This window comes from Schistocerca nitens, chromosome 11, assembly GCF_023898315.1.
Source record: "Schistocerca nitens isolate TAMUIC-IGC-003100 chromosome 11, iqSchNite1.1, whole genome shotgun sequence".
Lineage (NCBI taxonomy): Eukaryota > Metazoa > Arthropoda > Insecta > Orthoptera > Acrididae > Schistocerca > Schistocerca nitens.
This window is the reverse complement of record NC_064624.1, coordinates 17,700,382-17,720,866: the sequence shown is the minus strand read 5'-3', so window position 1 is coordinate 17,720,866 and position 20,485 is coordinate 17,700,382. Positions and strand designations below refer to the sequence as shown.

Sequence of the window (20,485 nt, the reverse complement as noted above, 5' to 3'; positions counted from 1 at the left end):
AGAGACGTCTACTGACATTAAAGTAACCTCTGGCATGCCACAGGGGAGTATTATGGGACCATTGCTTTTCACAATAAATAAATAAAATAAATATGTGTGGATGGATGTGTGTGTGTGTGTGTGAGTGTATACCCGTCCTTTTATCCCCCTAAGGTAAGTCTTTCCGCTCCCGGGATTGGAATGACTCCTTACCTCCCTTAAAACCCACATCCTTTCGTCTTTCCCTCTCCTTCCCTCTTTCCTGATGAGGCAACAGTTTGTTGCGAAAGCTTGAATTTTGTGTGTGTGTTTGTGTTTGTTTGTGTGTCTGTCGACCTGCCAGCACTTTCATTTGGTAAGTCACATCATATATATATATATATATATATATAACAGAGGGAAACATTCCACGTGGAAAAAATATATCTAAAAAGAAAGATGATGAGACTTACCAAACAAAAGCGCTGGCAGGTCGATAGACACACAAACAAACAAAAATATACACACAAAATTCAAGCTTTCGCAACAAACTGTTGCCTCATCAGGAAAGAGGGAAGGAGAGGGAAAGACGAAAGGATGTGGGTTTTAAGGGAGAGGGTAAGGAGTCATTCCAATCCCGGGAGCGGAAAGACTTACCTTAGGGGGAAAAAAGGACAGGTATACACTCGCACACACACACATATCCATCCACACATACAGACACAAGCAGACATATTTCAAAATACCAAATATGTCTGCTTGTGTCTGTATGTGTGGATGGATATGTGTGTGTGTGCGAGTGTATACCTGTCCTTTTTTCCCCCTAAGGTAAGTCTTTCCGCTCCCGGGATTGGAATGACTCCTTACCCTCTCCCTTAAAACCCACATCCTTTCGTCTTTCCCTCTCCTTCCCTCTTTCCTGATGAGGCAACAGTTTGTTGCGAAAGCTTGAATTTTGTGTGTATATTTTTGTTTGTTTGTGTGTCTATCGACCTGCCAGCGCTTTTGTTTCATATATATATATATATATATATATATATATATATATATATATATATATATAACAGAGGGAAACATTCCACGTGGAAAAAATATATCTAAAAAGAAAGATGATGAGACTTACCAAACAAAAGCGCTGGCAGGTCGATAGACACACAAACAAACACAAATATACACACACAAAAAATTTGTGTGTATATTTGTGTTTGTTTGTCAAAGATGATGTGACTTACCGAACGAAAGCGCTGGCAGGTCGATAGACACACAAACACACACACAAAATTCAAGCTTTCGCAACAAACTGTTGCCTCATCAGGAAAGAGGGGAGGAGAGGGAAAGACGAAAGGATGTGGGTTTTAAGGGAGAGGGTAAGGAGTCATTCCAATCCCGGGAGCGGAAAGACTTACCTTAGGGGGAAAAAAGGACAGGTATACACTCGCGCGCACACACACACATCCATCCACACATATACAGACACAAGCAGACATATTTGGTCTCTAAAGGAGATCACGAACGTAAAATTAGAGAGATTTGAGCGCACACGGAGGCTTTTCGGCAGTTGTTCTTCCCGTGAACCAGAAGCGACTGGAACAGGAAAGGGAGTTAATGCAGTGACACATACAGTGCCCTCCGCCACACACCGTTGGGTAGCTTGCGGAGTATAAATGTTTATGAAGGTAGCAACACAAATGTAGCCCACGGATACAGAGAATGTTACCTTAGCATACACCATCTCCATCATGTCACTATGGTGTAATTTAGCCAATCAGCCCCATCCACTGGGCATAAAAGTGTGAGCATTGCCAGTTTTATGACATGTCAGACTTAGTCCCTGCTGATGGTGATGGAGGATGTTACGAAAAGCTTGGGATTTTATACAAATTTGACATGGCACATTTACAGAACTTTTTATCCGTGTGAGTAAAATTATTGTTTAAAACTGATAGCTGAGCATCTTACAGAAATCTCTACAGATTCTTTGGGAGTCTTACACTTGCATGTCAATACACTTACTCCCCAATAGTATTTGTTTTTAATAACAGGTGTAATTTTACTGTGTTGAGCGAAGTGAACTTGCAAAATACTGGTAGTAAAAATAATGCCTATGTAGATTATGGATACATGCCTACAATTCAAAATAGAATTTTATGTTCTGATATAAAAGTATTTAACAGGTTGTGGCTAGATACCAGGTAGAAGACTGGAAATCCGAAGCTAACTCCAGTGTTTGAGATCGCCACCAGGTCAGATTAAATGAACACATTGAAGCAACTCAGAGATTGGCTGCTCGATAGGATAACAGTAGGTTCAAACAACATGGAGAACTCTTATGATAATCCCTGCAGGGAAGACAATGTTCTTTTTGTGGAACACTATTGAGAAAATTTAGAGGCCAGGCTCTTGAAGCTTATTGCAGAACAACTGTACCACTACCGATGTGTATTTTGCGTAAGATCCATGAAAATATTAAAAATTAGAGCTTGTATGGAGGAATACGGATAGTCTGTCTTCCCTCACTATTTGCGAGTGGAACAGGAAAGGAAATGATTTGTAGTGGTAGAAATGCACCATTCGGTTGCTTGCATATTACGTATATACATTAAAATATGGAAGAAAATTGTGATTGCCTACTACATGAAAAAGTAGTTGAAACTAACCTAAAACTTAGTGATTTTTTTTCAAATGCTTTGTTCCATATTCAACTGTATCTGATACACTCTTATAATCAGTGGGAAATACGGAAGCGTCCGATTCAGCCCGTCTGCTTTGACCCATGACGTCACAAATATGGCGGAAACGACCATAAACCACGATTCCAATATGGCGCATATAAGTCTTTACGTACACATTATGAGGACGAAAATAAATCGAAAAACAAACATACACACGTTCCACAAAAAGCCTAATGACACTAACGGGACAAGTGCGGGAAATAGGGGGTTTTTTGGGTGGGGACAAAATAAATATAAACAAATTTAGACACCCACCCCGATACAAAACTCCCCAAATACCACTAAACACAATATCATCTGGAATCGGACACTTCCCTTGACCTATATAGCTCAACAGCAGCTCCCGATCCCATAAATTAGAACCTAACACTTCCCTTGACCTATACAGCTCTAAAATATCTCCCAATACCAAAACCAACATTCACAGGCACACATTGGGATCGAACACTTCCCTTGACCTGTTATCCTTACAACATCTCCACATACAGCCGTCCCTGGTCCGAGACGCCGGAACTTTAAGTAAACCTCTTTTCTTCACAGCATACTGAACACTTCACGACTTCATCCAACAATCCGAATACTTGAAGAAATGTCATTAGAGACAACGCACTGTCCCCCATCATAGCCGTCAACCGAAAACTGTTGACCCTGTCAGTCATATCCATACCTAGCAAAGACATAAAAAAAGCAATTTACCAAAATTCACACACGACGCCACACTCGCAAACTAAACCAAAAACATCACCTAACACTCCACCAGAGAGCACCAGCGATCGCATGAAAACGACACCTACAAACACGCCACTGTCAAACTAAATTCCGCGCCATCGTGACGTCACACACAACAGCCTTACGTCACGGGTCAAAGCCAACGGGTGGGATCGGACGCTTCCATTCACCCAATCAGGGACTTGCATCTACAACAGTCTTACAATTTGGGGATCTGGTATTTCTTAGATCTGTTAATAATTCCTCATTCAGCTCTGTTTATCAAAATACCACATAAAAATGAACTGGATTTTGAGAAAATACATACAAGAAAATGTGATTGGCACACAGCTGTTTGTAAAAACGATCCAAATTGAAGCATATCGGTAAGACAGATTGGGCAAGAGCACACATCTGGGCAAGAGTACTATACGGGATCCCGGCCCCCCCTTTCTTTGAAACCTTGACTGGAATAACAAGCTTATCAGTAGCGTAGTCTGAGGTATACATAAGGCTGAAAGGTGATAATTTTGTTGACAGTTCTGGAACTCAGCGAATGTGAAGTAAAGCTTGTGGTAACTGACAGACGTGTGGCGCTGCCTAAAATTTTGTTTGCGCCATATTTAAATGAACTTTCCGTTATTTAACGCATTTTTATGACAAATACTAAAACTACTGGGTCACGACAAAAAACATACAGTAGACAATGAACAGATTAGATTAGATTAGATTAATACTAGTTCCATGGATCATGAATACGATATTTCGTAATGATGTGGAACGAGTCGAATTTTCCAATACATGACATAATTAGGTTAGTTTAACAACATACTTAAGTTAATATAACAACTTTATTTTATTGTGTTTTTTGTTTTTCTTTATTTTTTATTTTTATTTTTTTATATTTTTTTCTTAATTTATATCTAAAAATTCCTCTATGGAGTAGAAGGAGTTGTCATTCAGAAATTCTTTTAATTTCTTCTTAAATACTTGTTGGTTATCTGTCAGACTTTTGATACTATTTGGTAAGTGACCAAAGACTTTAGTGCCAGTATAATTCACCCCTTTCTGTGCCAAAGTTAGATTTAATCTTGAATAGTGAAGATCATCCTTTCTCCTAGTATTGTAGTTATGCACACTGCTATTACTTTTGAATTGGGTTTGGTTGTTAATAACAAATTTCATAAGAGTATATATACTGAGAAGCTACTATGAATATCCCTAGATCCTTAAATAAATGTCTGCAGGATGATCTTGGGTGGACTCCAGCTATTATTCTGATTACACGCTTTTGTGCAATAAATACTTTATTCCTCAGTGATGAATTACCCCAAAATATGATGCCATATGAAAGCAATGAGTGAAAATAGGCGTAGTAAGCTAATTTACTAAGATGTTTATCACCAAAATTTGCAATGACCCTTATTGCATAAGTAGCTGAACTCAAACGTTTCAGCAGATCATCAATGTGTTTCTTCCAATTTAATCTCTCATCAATGGACACACCTAAAAATTTGCAATATTCTACCTTAGCTATATGCTTCTGATTAAGGTCAATATTTATTAATGGCGTCATACCATTCACTGTACGGAACTGTATGTACTGTGTCTTATCAAAATTCAGTGAGAGTCCGTTTACAAGGAACCACTTAGTAATTTTCTGAAAGACAGTATTGACAATTTCATCAGTTCATTCTTGTTTGTCAGGTGGGATTACTATACTTTTATCATCAGCAAAGAGAACTAACTTTGCCTCTTCATGAATATAGAATGGCAAGTCATTAATATATAATAAGAACAACACCCGACGTGTGGTTTTATGCAAATTACATATATACATCGCACACAAACCGCAAGAATGCAAGGGGCGTTCCACTAGGCAACTTTTATCCATATTTGATCCGTTTTCCCGCATTTGCAACTGTTGGTATGACAAATTCGTAGTAAAGTATTGTAAACAGACCTGCACACAGCCGTCATTTTGGAACGTCAAGTTCATATAGATTGCTTGAACGAAGCCTCCGTTACGAGAAATGTAGAAACACTATGTGAATAATCTCGACTATGGTGACATACCAATCCTTAGCGTAGTCAGAGCTACAGATTAGTGTGTACGTGTTTGATTTAAGCCAAGTGATTACGAATTGTAAGGTGAATGACCACTTATAGTGGTGGTTACATCAGTGAGCTGCACCTAATATGTTAAAAAAACATTGTGCTAAAGGCGTAATATTGTGTATTACGCTCTAAATCACGGCTGTCATTCAACTTATAATTCGTAATCACTTGGCTTAAATCCATCACGTACACACTGATCTGTAGCTCTGACTACGCTAAGGATTGGTATGTCACCATAGTCGAGATTATTCACACAGTGTTTCTACATTTCTCATAACGGATGCTTCGTTCAAGCAATCTATATTAACTTGGCGTTCCAAAATCACAGCTGTGTGCATGTCTGCACAAACGCTCTGATCAACAGGCGAGGACAACGGCGACTGACGTACGTATGTCAACACAGCTAATTACAGGTCTAGTCACCAGGTGGCGGTGTCACGTTTTCGGTTTTTCTGATGACGTCATGAAATGAAGCAATTCCTCGGGGCACGCTAGACGCAGATGTCTACTGTACTGGTTATTAGGACTTTTTCGCGTTCCATTCACGTGTAGCACGCGGGAAATGTGCCTGCACGTGCAGTAATTAGTCGAATCGTGTCTTCTCGATCCCTACGGCAGTTATATTTTAGGGGTTTGTGGGATATTCCTCCTAGATAATTATAATTTTTATATTATATAAATCAGCACAAAATTTTGCTTCATTCTTTTGTGGGTGTGATAAGCAAGTCTGTTTGGACCGAACTATTAGAAAAAAAAATTGCGCACTGCAGGCCTGGACAAAGAATTACATTCGTAATAATAAACCTGACAGAACATTATGTCCGCAACCAAGTAGAGTTGTAAGGTTATGCGCACTTTGCAATATTACATTTATAGTATTTTCTGAAACGATTATGTAATTCAGGAAATATAGGTATTCATCCATCCATTCTAAAACTACAAATTTGATATTTAAGTTTGAGCCTCTGGCACTAAAGCATTAAATGAGGATGCTGTTATTTAATTCCGATTTCTCTCGTTGAAGACCGCAAGGGTTACAGAACTTACACAACTACGGAAAGGAATATTTCACATTATAAAAATGGGACCTGAGAGGAAGATGGTTAGTTTCAACACTACCTTCTGGGTGTTTTTTTAGCACAACGTGTGAGATTGCTGGGAGTGGATCTTTTGTCACTCTCTGGAATGAAATTGAGTCTTGAAAAACGATAGTACGTAAACAATCACACAGAAGAGAGTATTTTAATATCATTGTATTCAGTTATCCACTATTCGCTATGAGGAGCGAGCACAGATTTCTTCACGTGTTTGGGGGGTGACTTGGGTAGCTCTACAAGCATTTCTACACGTCCGTGCGCCATTACCTTTTTTCCTAAAATTTTCTTTCGATCCTGTAGAATCACGAATACTACCGTCATTTTATGCAACCAATCAGCTCATTGGACTTGACTCTCATCGCAGAGGTGGCCGCCATTTTGTAAAAGCCAAGGAAATTAAGGAAGTTGTGAGTCGAACCGTATTGATAGAAGTTAGCAGTCGACAACTCCGGAAAGAGCGCGAAGTTGCGAATATTGTCCTGTTGTGATTTGCATCGACAACTTGGGAAAGAGCGCGAAGCTGCGAATATTCGCCTTGTGATTTCCGGTAAATCTTCGCTAATACTCCAGAGGTAATAAATGAAGAGTGATGTTAGTGTTGTTTACTATTTCAAAATTCAGTTCTCGTGTTGCTATTCTCCCTGCAGGCGTGCTCATTAAAGAGTTTAATTGTGAATAAACAACTACTATAAATGTATCTATGTGTGTGAGAGTTTCGGAAGGTAGTGCGAGTTTTTCTGTTTATGTAAGTTGGAACAAACAATGGCTGTGAATTGAAGTCCATTCAAGTGATAAGGCTTGAATATCTCCCCGGGTGTGTGGCTTTGAAACCCTCTTCTCTTTAAATGTGTGTTGTGGGGTACGCACTGATCACAACCGTTGCCCGACGCCTATAGCTTAAGGTTGAAAGTTGGTAATTTGGTTGAGGGGTGGTGAATATGAATGCCAAATAAAGGTTATGTTAATAGAATGACCTATAACGTACCCTAACGTTTACATTCGAAACATTCTTAAACTGAAAGGTAAATTCAGGAAACTTACAGTACATGCTGGACACACGCCAGACGAGTATTTTGTTGCCTATTACGTAGATATATCGTTAACAAACCACGAAAAATGCTAGTAGTTTCCCTCTGTTTCAACACAAAGAAATTAAGCTTAATGAGAAGCTCAGTCAGGCTGGTACTCGATATGTTAAAATATTACTAGATTCTTATAAAAGCACAGTGAAAAATGTTAGTATATTCCATCAGAATATCAGGGGATTACAAAAAAAGTAGGTGAGCTTCTTGTTTGTTTAGAAGATTTAGAAACAGAGGGTGGAATACATGTACTGTTTCTGCCTGAACATCATATAGTCACAGATATGGGAAAGGTAAATCCAAGAGGAAAACTTTCCACATGTAAGACGAGACACTATGGAGAGAGGAGTAGTTGCCATATATATTAAAATTTATCACTGTGTGAAAAATTTCGAAACTCGAAGATTTCATGTAGAGCAACATAAAGAGGCATGTGCATGTGAGCTTAAACTAAATAATGGTACTTTTGTAATTATAGCTGTGTATAGATTCTCATTGGGAAATTTTCAGCTATTTTTGATTTTCCCACTTGGGTGGTACAGGAAAGCAGCACACTGATAGCTAATGTTTTTGTTGATCAAGATAAATTTAATCAAATATAAAACTTTCCCTGTGAAGAATGGTCTGTCTGATCATGATGCACAGCTAGATACAATATGACATTGCTCCATATAGTAATGGAAACAATACTCCTAAATAGTGCGTTCAGTTAACGATTTATCAGCTGCAAATTTTAGGGAATGCTTCAAACAGTTGAACTGAGATGAGGTGCACAGGGAACCTGATGCTAATGTAAAAACTGACCTATTTCATGATACCCTTGTGAGTGTATTTGGGAACAGTTTCCCTAAGAAAACAGTGAAACATCTAAAAAGCCAGGACTTTCTGAAGGGATAAAAATATTTAAACATAAAAGGAAAATGTATCTTACAGCTAGAAGGCATAATGATCCAGGAACAGTCAAACATTACAAAATACGTTTGCACTGTAATAAGAAAAGTTATTAATAATTCCAGAAGTATGCACATTATGTCTGAGATTATCACCTCTCATAATATAATTGAAACGATTTGGAATATTGTTGAAGGGGAAGCAGGGCAATTTAGAACACAGGAAGACTGTATTTCTATCAAACTCAATGAAAAGAGTGTTAAGTCAGAAGTTGAAAATATTTTTAATAATCGTTTTTAAGTGTTTCAGGGAAAATAGGATCCAGTTATTCTTCAGAAAATGCAAGGCTGTGTGTGGAAGGGATAATTCCTGTGCAATTTGATAAAATTTGTCTTACTGAAATTAAGAAAATAAGGCACAGTCCGTATCAGTTCGGGCAGACTAGGAAAAAATCTTACCTTTGTAGTCTCATATGCTATTGATTACAGCATATGTTAAAATGAAGGTCTTAAGTAAGGAACACCTACTTTTATTTTCTTCAAAAACAAAAAAAAAAAAAATCTGCTCTGTGATGTACCTCCAAAGATGACACTGCACATACCATTTTGAAGATGTAAATTTTGGAAATTTTTTTAAAATGCTGTATCACTGGAACAGTTCTAAGTTTTTTGAAAGATGATTGCTTTATGATTACAAAGAAATCCTTCATTTTGACTTATCTGTCAAAGTGCTTTTACTATAGCGTTCTGAACTTTTTCATAATTTATGGATTTTTTTTTTTTCAAAAATGCCAATCCATAAAATTGATTTTTTTTCTGTTGATTAATACCATATAGTTCTACATACCTGGAAAAGGAGAGCTTCCACTTTTAGTTTGAACAGATTTTATAAACAATTGAAATGTTTGCCATACATAAAATCTGTTTTATTACTACATTACCACATAACATGCTCACAGAAATCAAAACTTGGCCTTATTTAACAAAAATTTTAGTTTTAAAAGATGAGTAAGAGACTCATTTTTCAAGCATTTTAAATGGCTCCAAAATGTAAGTGAAAGGTCCAAAGAATTAAAGGTTTGAATTCACACAACTTACGTGGGGTCGACAGAAGCGTCCGATCCCACGTGTCGGCTTTGACCCGTGACATAAGGGTGTTGTCGTGTGTGACGTCATGACGGCGCGGAGTTTGGTTTGAGTGTGGCTGTCTCCAGTTCTGTTTTATCTTATTTTATTTACTTTTCTGATCTGTTCGTTCTATCTTGTGAGTTTTTTTTTTTTTTTTTTTTTTTAATTTAAAAACACTTATTACTTATTTTAATTATCTGTTTCCTCCAATTTCTGTTTTAGTTTATCATATTTATCTTTCTGATCTGTTCGTTCTATACCGTGAGTTTTTTTTTTTTTTAAAGACAAAAAACACTAATCAGCTACTGAAGCATCTTTATCTTCTATGGGTTGCAGGGGTTACAACCCCTGAGGAGGTGGGTGGGTATTCATGCATGGCTGTCTTCACTTACATGTTGTAGCTACGCAAGGCGTCTAAATTTGTTTATATTTAGTTTGTCCCCACCCCCCACCCAAAACACCCCATTTCCCGCGCTTGTCCCGTTAGTGTCATTAGGCTTCTTGTGGAAAGTGTGTGTGTTTGTTTTTGTTTCCGCCATATTTGTGACGTCGTCGGTCAAAGCAGACGGGTGGGATCGGACACTTCTGTATTTCCCTTATGTGCGCTCTGTTTTGTACTGAAATTAGCCAGTCAATGAACTATAAATGTGTTCCAATGCTTCAGTAGCTTCCTTTGATATAGAGTGATGCCTTCCTATTGAACCAATAGGAACTGGAACACTTACAATCTTCAAAACATTGTGAACAGGAAGTGATCACTGGTGGAATTGTTGCTGTCTTTCAGCTGGAAACCTATGTCCAGCAGCTGGTCTGCGTGGTAGCATAAAGGTCACAACAGTTTCGTTTAACTCATAACTGGTGTCTATAATCTGTGCAATCTACTAGTAAGTCATACACGCATGCCACAAACATTCCCCTTCCCAGATTGTGAATCTGAATATTATCCCGCTGTTTCTGAGGTGTTGGCCAAACGAATGAAATTTCTTCTTTCTTTGTCTTCAAAGTGCATGTAATATAAGTTGCCCCGTCACTGAGTCCAAAAATGTCTCTTCTGAATGCTTTCACAGTAAAATCCTCAGCATTCTGAATCACAGCTGTATTTGGTCTGGAAAGACTGTTTTGTAGCCTGGTGCTTCAGCAGGCCTCCTAATCCATCACAAGGCCCCTTCCCAGTCAGTTGGCACAAGCGACTTAATACGAACAGTTGGTAACGATTTTTAAAATGACGAGGAGCACCACAAGAAATAATGATGCCCCTGTTTGCTGTTGAAGAATTTTCCACATTGCTAGCAAGGCATGTGCTGAGTCATGTCTGTGTCATCACTTATAACTGCAACGTTTGTGGTCTTCTTTAGAAAATAAGTCACTCCTGTAAAAATTGAATCCTAGTCATTACTCCAATGATATCCTTTTCCTTTCTTGTGGGAGAATTACAGAGCAGTTCTCAGGAAAATCACAGTGAAGCACTAAACATAGTTCTTCAGCCTGTACACACCCTTTCACCTTTGCAATGTGTTGTTGTTGTAATTTCTTCAGATGCTGGTGTGTTACTGCTTTCACTGGCCATTTACCAAGTTCATCAATGAAACTATCAAAGGCAACAGTTTTCGTAATTAGTTTATTTTGGCCCCATGTTCCATATATAATTTCTGCAGTGTTATCTGCTACATCTTCCAGACAAATTGTCTGTAAATTCATTCCTCCCTTTCCAGGGCAGTCACCACATTCTCGAAACTAACAAGTATCTCGCTTTGTCACAGACTACTAATAACTTCACACACTCAACCAAGGTGTCATATGTCAAGTGCCCCAGTACGTTCTTCAGAGTTCAAAATTTGCACAGTACACACATAATCAGACATCAGTAGGTGGGTGTGGAACTACCCATTTAGGTTGTAGAGCATAAAACTTTGATCTTCCAATATGTGAAGTTGTACAGTTGCTTCTTCAGGATGACCATAATAGGGGCCTGGTTCCCAAAGACTCTTTTTTATAGACCTTACATTTCGTTATTTGTCTACCATGTACTTTGATACCAGGGGTGATTCTGGAAGTCGGTCGGGGGGGGGGGGGGGGGGGCCTTAACAAAAGTCAAGTTAGGGTCCTCCATCGACAAATTGCTGAAATTTGGTGTTGCTTAGTTTTTGGTATAAATAATGAGATGCCCATTTTAAGTTAAATGATATTTATAGGTTTAGATAGTAAATTTTGCTACTCTTATTCTTTTGTTAAAATGTGTTTGAAATACATTGCAACCTATATTGCTACATAATTATATTAAAGAAATGATTAATTCTGTTGGAGGAATATATTCGCAGATTTCTGAAGTTAATTTATCTAGTATAATATGATACTCCATTGGAGGGGGGGGGGGGGCGGCTATAGCCCCCATATCCCCTCCCCGCTCCCTGCCACCACCCTGTTTGATAGTGATGGAATGTGGTTCAAATTTGTTTTCTTTGAAAATATCTCTGGAATGATACTTAAAACTTGCACCTTTTCACTGTAGGATGCACAACATTGAGCAGCTGAATTGATATTTGTGAAAAAGTCCTTTCAGGAGGTGCAAGAGTGCTTTGGTTCATTTTCTTCTGAAGATGGAAATTTCTACTTTGCATAGTGTGGTTAGTCTTGCTGTAGTGTATTCATCCATAGCTTTAGTAATTTCTCTGCACTTTCTTGATGCATAGAGCTTATGACTCGACTTCACTGACCACGATTTATCAGGACTGACACCTACCTCTGTAGTTAACTGATTCAGGTTATTTAATTCTTCCTGTATTGATGTAAAATCTGGATCATCTACACCATGGGAGGCTTCACGTTGTTCAGCTACTATCATTGTTGTTATTGTGTCGAAACATTTGGAACACATATAAGTCGTCACTGGAAACATCTTCACTTTGAAGTCTTCAAATGAGAACACTTATTCCCAACCTGAACAAAGTCTGTTTTTTTGTTTGTCTTATGTATCACTCTTTTATGGATATGCAAATATTTCGCTTCAATCTCCTGTGGCCCCAGTCAGAAGACCTTTCAAACAGTCCTTTTCACAAAACACACTGCAAGTATGTCAACTGGCAAATTGCACTTGAAAACACAGAACTCACTGGATGGTCCGATTTCTTAGAAGCCTCTTCAGTAAACAAGTTAGCAGTGAACAACTACAATACAGAAACCTGCAATGAACAACCACAACAAAGAAACTGACTAACTACAACAAAGTGTAAGAAATAACTGCATAAAAGACAATAGTAATAAACATTGTAACATAGAGATTAGTAAGAATTTGTGTCTTCAGTGAAGACATACATTGTCCTTGAAAGTAAACAAAAAAGAAATTATTATTATTTTTAAATAAAACCTGTCCAACTTAGAAGTGGAAGCTCTCCTGTACAGAGAACATAATACTACGTGGTACTAATCAACAGAGAAAAAATATAACTTTCCTGGATTGACATTTTTTAATAGAAAAAATTGTGTTAATTATAAAGAAAATTCAAAAGGTGACAATAAAAGAACTTTGACACATATGTCCAAATGGATGATACCAATGTAATCATAAAGCAGTTGTCTTTCAAATAAAAAAACCTCTAACAAAATATCTAGAACTGGTACAGAGATACAATGTTTAAAAAAAATTCCGTAATTGGCATCTTGAAAATGGTGTTTGCGTTATCATCTTTGGAGGCCTGTACCTTGGGGCAGGAATTTTTTTGAAGAAAACAAAAAAATACGTTTCTTACTATCTCTCTTAGGCTATGAAGGGAGGCCCCCTGCCTGAAGTGATAGGGATTATGCCATTATAAATTTACTCAAAATGTGAAAGCTCACATGGAATTGGTGTTTCCAACAGAGTAATAAAAGCTTGTTCCCAACGGATGAGGAGGATTCTCAGCCACAACAACTGAAACAGGACATTTTTCCAGGTAGACTAAATATGCTGTTGTTAAACCATTGCATAGAAAAGGGGGTAGGTCTGATGCTAACGACTACTGCCCTATCTCACTTCTAACAGTTTTATGCAAAATACTTGAAAAAGTAATGTATTCAAGAGTAGCACTGACAAAATGTCAGTTTGATTTTCAGCAAGTATTTTCAACAGAATACGATACACGGTATATGCTTTCACTGATCAAATATTAAACACTGTGAATAACCAAACATCACCCATTGGGATATTTTGTGATCTCTCAGAGGCTTCTGACTGTGTGAGTTATGAAATTCTTCTAGATAAGCTTGAGTATTGTGGTGTGAGTGGGACAGTACACAGATGGTTTAATTCATATTTAACTGGAAGAATGCAGAAGGTTGAAATTAACAGTACAGATAGTCTGCAAAAATCAGCAGAGTCGTCTAACTGGGGAGGAATCAAGAATGGTGTCCCACAGGCTCAGACTTGAGTCCTTATTGTTCTTAATATGTATTAATGATTTGCCACACTATATGGATGAAAATGCCAAGCTAGTTCTTTTTGCTGATGATATAGTATAGTAATCACATCCAACAGAGGAAATAATGTCTTTCAGAAAACTGTTAAGCTGTTCTCTGCAAGTGTGCACTCACTAAAGTTTGAGCATATACGGTTGTGTGCACTAAAGAGCTTGACACCATCAATAAATATAGACTTTCACTAGAAGTCTTTTGCTAAGGCAGAATATTCAAAGTTTCTGGGCTTGTGCATTGATGAGAAATTTAATTGGAAGAAACATGTTGATCTGCTGAAACAGTTAAGTTCAGCTACTTATGCTGTTAGAGTTACTGCAAATTTTAGTAATAAACTTATCAGTAAATTCGCCTACTGTGCTTATTTTCATTCTCTGCTTTTATATGGCATCATATTTTGGTGTAATTCATCATTAAGAGGAAAAAAACATTCATTGCACAAAAGCATGTAATCAGAATAATAGCTGGATCCCACCCAAAAATCACCTTGCAGACATTTATTTAAGGAACTCGGTATATTCACAGTACCATTGCAATACATATGTTACTTATGAAATTTGTTATTAATAACCCATCCCACTTCAAAAATAATTGCAAAGAGCTAGCTACAACACTAGAAGGAGAGATGATCTATTTTGGGTTAAATCTGACCTTGGCACAGAAAGGGGTGAATTATGCTGCCACAAATATCTTTGGTCTTTTGCCAAATAGTATTAAAAGTCTGATAGATAGCCTACCAACATTTAAAACAAATTTAAAGAATTTGTGGATGATAACTGCTTTTGCTCAATAGATGAATTTTTAGATATGAAGTAATAGCTGTAAAAATAAATAAATATTGTGTAATGAAAATTTACATTAAACTAACACATTCCACATCATTATGAATTGTCGCATTTGTGATCTCTGGAACAAGTATTAATGTAATGTAGTGTTACAAAGGTGTGTATGCATACATTGATATTTTTCATGAAGCTCATTTTGTCTCAAAGACTCATAGACCTTCCACTCCTTGAGCTTCAATTTTCCTGAAATTTGCTGTGCATGTAGACCTATCCTAGAAATGAGCCTGTGTAAAATTTTAAATCGTCACCTTAAGTATATGAGAAACAATGGCCTTTTATTTGGATCAATTTTTGACCAATGTGCATGAAAATGAACAGAAGTCAGTGTTTGAAGTTCTTTCATTACAAGACAAAAGCAAGTAGGAAACTCTTACTTTCAGGTCTTGGGTAACTTTCGGCTGTGAATTAGACAAATGCAATGTGGCAGAATTTAATGCATTTTGTAAGGTAGCATATAGCATTAAAATGATCCAAATAACCTGAAGAGAAAGTTGCACAGAAGTTTTTACTCCCTTTGGGGACAGATATCTAAGCAAGGAAACAATGCAAAGGAACTGAATTTGGCACATTTGTTGGCAAAGCCTGTGACATGATTCTGTTAGCATAGTCAATTATTTTCAATTGTACTCAGTCACAAACATGGTGTTGTATTTAAAATTACAATAAATGAGGCAAGTTCAGATGTAAATATTGGAAAAGGATCATTCCAGAAATTCCTTTCAGTACCATTGGAAAGAGGACAATTTTGTGCACTGGAAACATCCTATTGGATCTTGAAGTAAGCTCAGCAAAGGAACCAAATATGAGTTTCAACTTGAACAAAAATCAAGTGTAATATGCTAAGATTGCAACATGGTACAGGTTGCTGAACCCACAACTTCAAGACAAGCAAGAATGGCAACTGGTAGATTAATACAGGTGTTCCAACTAGACCTGAAAAGCATAGAAATTTGATGACTGTCAGTTCAAAACAATTAGTTGAGTCAGTTTCTGTACCTATCCTGGTTATGGCCATGTATGGTTGCAAAGGCAAGAGGGGTGTGCTGTTGTTATCAAACATTGCTTATCCTGTTAAATATAGATCGTTGCGTTTGCTGGTTTCTTCGTCAAATTTACAAAGCCTCGGTTGGGTTTTGTGCAGTGGTTCCCAAGCCGATACGTGGGTCACATTGGTTCCGAAGCTTGTGCTTAAAATTACTTTTTCATGGAATTAAATTTTTCTTCAATACTGTTCGATATGGCTTCTGTAAAATTATACTGACATCCTGTTCTAGTTGGTGGAAATGCTGCATTACTCATGATAAAGTGCTGTTCAGGAATCCAACATTTATCTTATCTTTCAGGCCAATGGAATGAGCTTGCTGGGCCAAAAGGTGCACGAATTTCACCAGAGACTTTTTTTACTTGTTCTTCATTATCAACTTCACATATGTTACCAATCTACTAGCTATTGTCATAGATGCAGGCAATGTATTGGCCACGAATAAGGCTGACACGAAAGCCACATTGGAGTCAGTTGGCTGATAAACTGAAGCCACAAAAGAAGTTGTATCACTTGAAACCTGGCTAACTTGAATGTGGTTCAAATCCATTGGCATAAAACATTTTATCCAAAGTGTGGCCATTTGCAAATTGTTGTTCTTGTAGCTTTCTTTTGTCTTCTATTTCTTGGCTTTTAACAGAAATGAACTTGATTCCTTGTACTTGTTGGTCACAAAATTTGAATAAATCTTCTGGCGTTAAAATTTGATCATCTGTAGTTTGTTGCAGGCCTGCTGAGGCTACTAAGCATTTAGCATTTAACAATTCCACCAGTTCAGTCGCACAACTTTTAATGTGGCTTGTGGGGAAAAAAAAAAAAAAAAAAACAACGAACTGATGCAGTGTTCCTTGACTGTTGTTCCAGTGATACCCAGCATCATGTATGATGAAAGAATAATTTTCTGCAAAATGCATTAGAATAACTAATCCACCGAGCTTAAAATTTTGTTTGATTATCTTCAAGTGACAAGTCTGGTGTTTTGCAATGTCTCGATGACTAGAAAGCTTTGGCAATCAAATTTTCACTAAATTCGTCAATAGACAGTTGCTTTGTCTCCAGTGCGTCACAATCAGTATGGGTCCATTGTTTGAATTGTTGCAATTTTAAAAGCTTCTGTTAAATATTTTTGTAATTCTGTTCTTCCTGGGCAGTTTTCACATTGCTGGAGCATGTAATCCTTCAAACCTAAACTGCAGACAATCTTGGCAGGAAGGACTTGGCAGTCAGTGTCAATAGGGCTCGTGTTAAACATTAGATTCACATTTTGATGGATTACGCAAATGCATACTGAATGTATTCCAGCTGCTCCAACGGTAATGCACCATTTTGGTTGTAACTCCCAAAATTTAGAAAACCAAGTTTCTAGCTCTTTGATTTCTCTTAAGTATTGAAAGAACAACTCTTCCAAATGTACAAGCAATAGGAATTTCTGTTTTTGTTCCATTAGGACTTGTAATTGAGACAAAATACCTCTTTCCTGGACAATATGTATATAGAAATCATACATGAATTCCACAATATCAGATTAAACTATTGCCCAATGGCTTCATAGAGGGATGTCTTTAGAAGAAAATTGTATAGTTCACGGTTAGTTGTAAATCGGCATCAGTTTGCCAACCACAAATGTTGCTCGATTTGACGCTGTGCATTTGACAAGCTGTAGCATCTTGCAATGATTTTTGTTGCAGTACAACCTAACTTTTCATCCCTTTGCTGAATCCTCTCTTAAGATACAAGAAGACATTTCTAGTGGAGATAACTGTGCTGTTTCCAGTGTTGCTGGAAACAACAACTTCTGAAGTGACCCTTTTGCACAATATTTGCACCTGAAGTTGGCTCACTTTATGCGGTTTTATGTTTGGCACCACATTTCTAATTGAGTATGATCAACAATAAGTGCTTAGGCAGGAAGATGTACCAATAGAGTCCTGCCCCAGGTACGGTTAAGATGTTGTCAAGTTGTTGTAGTTTTGTGTTTTTTCTCTAGAGATATCCGACTTCGGAGAAGACTAAAAAATATAACATCTTTTTTGATACTTTTTTTGGGATACTTTGATGCATTATACTGGTTCACGAAGTGTTTTACACACTGCCCCACTGTATTTTTATGATTCGGGGCCAAAGGTTGTATAGAATCTGAAAACAAGAGCTTCCTAGTTGCTGTTCCCACATATTAAGGAAGGTTCAAACGTTGGGGTTTGCTTGCTTTCACCGGACCCTCATTAAGGAGCTTCTCAAATATGGGACCACATTTTCCAATGCATCGGTTATAATGAGATCAGTTTTTCCACGAGTTCATTTCTACAGCATATCTGTACCCGTGATAAATTTGAACAAAATCAGAAATATAAGAATGGGGAAACTTTCGAAAAATGTGATCACTCAGGATGGAATGACCCATAAACAGCAGTGGTTAGTAAATACGGTATAGTTACATAGAGATACGCAAAAAGTGTGAGTCCAGAGAAAGCTTGAAGATGATTCTCTTTTTTTTTTCTAGATTAAAAATACTAACTGGTGTCTATAGTTTTGAACACGACATAACTGAAAAGTCAGAATAATGGCAAATCAATAAATACATATTGTAACAGAAAATGAACTGGTTTGGCATGCATTTATTAACTGCCTATCTGTTTCCAGAATGAATTTTCACTTTACAGCCTCGTGTGCACCCGTTTGAAACTTCCAGCAATTTAAAACTGTGCTTCAGATGTGGACTCGAACCTGGGAGCTTTGCCTTTCGAGGGCAAGTGTCCCGGTGACCGAGCTACCAGACTGCTGCTCGTGACTTGCCCTGGGAAGGTAGAGCAGAGATGTATCAGGAGTGAAGCTGTGAGGGTGGATCGTGACTCGGTCCGTAGAGTACTCTCCACTTCCTAGTCTGCAGTGCACAAGTTTGATATGCTAGGAAGTACACATGTCAGTTGTTGCAAAGTGCACTGTTGTCTGATGTTTTTCCTAGCTATGTGGGTAAAGACAACAACGTAGCATCTGACATTTTAGTTACAGTAGCTGTAGCAGTTGTGATGAAATGACATCAGTATACTGCATAATGTCGATTGGTGAAACTATCACACTGCTGCAATAAGTAAGCCTATTAAATTGTTTGGGAAGAGCGCACATGACGAGTTTGCCCGAGAGTTGGCAGTAGCGATTATGTGCTGTGGACAGAGTAGTAAATAACGTCGCGTGACTCTGAAGGGTGGCTTAAGTGAAGGGTGTCCAGTTAAGAGGAAGAGCTTTTTAGATTTTTACATAATTTAATAATAAAATACTGCCGATATTGTAATTTGATAAATGCTGAACTCCTTGAGTTATACTGTAGTTAATTCAGAAGGTAGGTGTATTTAATACTAGTGTCAAATTTGAGGCATAAAGTGAACATCAATTTAACATTTCTGTTTTAAAACTTTGATTACATTGTTTTCTTCTGTGTCCAACTCTACATTTGACTTGATGATGTCTGTACCACACTCGTACCTGTGGAATTGGTGGAATTAAATGTTTTAGGTAAAATGGTGCCAGCATGTTTAGTGATCCTCATCAGTAATTGTTTGTTTCTACCACCTAATGCTCTGCATAAGGAAAGGAAATATTGTATCTGTGTACCAAGTCCACTACAGGTGTTGAATTTTATTCCAGTTAACTGGCTATGATTAAGGTTAGACTGGAGGCAGTGACTTTGAGATGTATATCATTGACAAATAAAGCTGAATACTGCTATGTCAATCCATTTTGTTACTTTGCAGGCATCCGTATCTGCTGTTATGGAAAGGGAAATGACGGTTTCTGTGAAACTGGAGGCAAAAGATGAGGTGCTTATGGTACCAAGGACCATGGTAAGTTGCTCTCAAAGCTAGTTATGCAAAAGAACATCAACAATAAAATTTATTCATCATTTGAGCTTTTTGTACAGTGATGCTGCCAAGTCCAAACGGGTATACAATACACAGTGTGTAGGTGATATATGTAACGTGGAAAAGCATTTAATGTAGTTACGTAGAAAAATGAAAATCTTAAAATTGTAATGGATATATCAGTACTTACACACACACACACAGTTTACTGACAAAATTGTTATTGATTTTTGCCAAGCTCACTTCAACAGGTTACTGCCCGGAACAATGAAATCAGAGATGTAACATTGTTTATGTGAAAGTATGTCTGCATATTCTTGAGTAGTATCAGATATGTGTCAGTATAGATGATTGACACTCGCCCGTATATGAAGTGTGCCAACTGCGAATGAAATGATTTTGCGCTGTTCCATTGTTCTTTCATAATTGTGAACCTATACCTATTCTGCTTCAGCTATGACAATGATAAATTGTGTTGTCATATCTCCAAGTTAGCAGCAGTAATATAAATTACAAAGCGAGCTAGACGAGAAAAATTTACGATCTGTGCAATAAAATAACCCAGATTACAAACGAGCAGCA

At 37.5% G+C, this 20,485-nt stretch overlaps 1 protein-coding gene across 1 annotated transcript in view; it reads left to right on the top strand.

Moving 5' to 3' along the window:
- The first annotated feature begins 19,528 nt into the window (after positions 1 to 19,528).
- The window catches only part of LOC126213359 (uncharacterized), a 189,382-nt gene continuing 188,425 nt past the window's right edge, over positions 19,529 to 20,485 (top strand). Inside the window, exons 1-2 of the mRNA XM_049941063.1 lie at positions 19,529 to 19,707; positions 19,796 to 19,885. Coding sequence (XP_049797020.1) covers positions 19,699 to 19,707; positions 19,796 to 19,885 — 99 coding nt within the window. The 5' untranslated portion in view covers positions 19,529 to 19,698. The remainder of the gene's footprint in view (positions 19,708 to 19,795; positions 19,886 to 20,485) is intronic.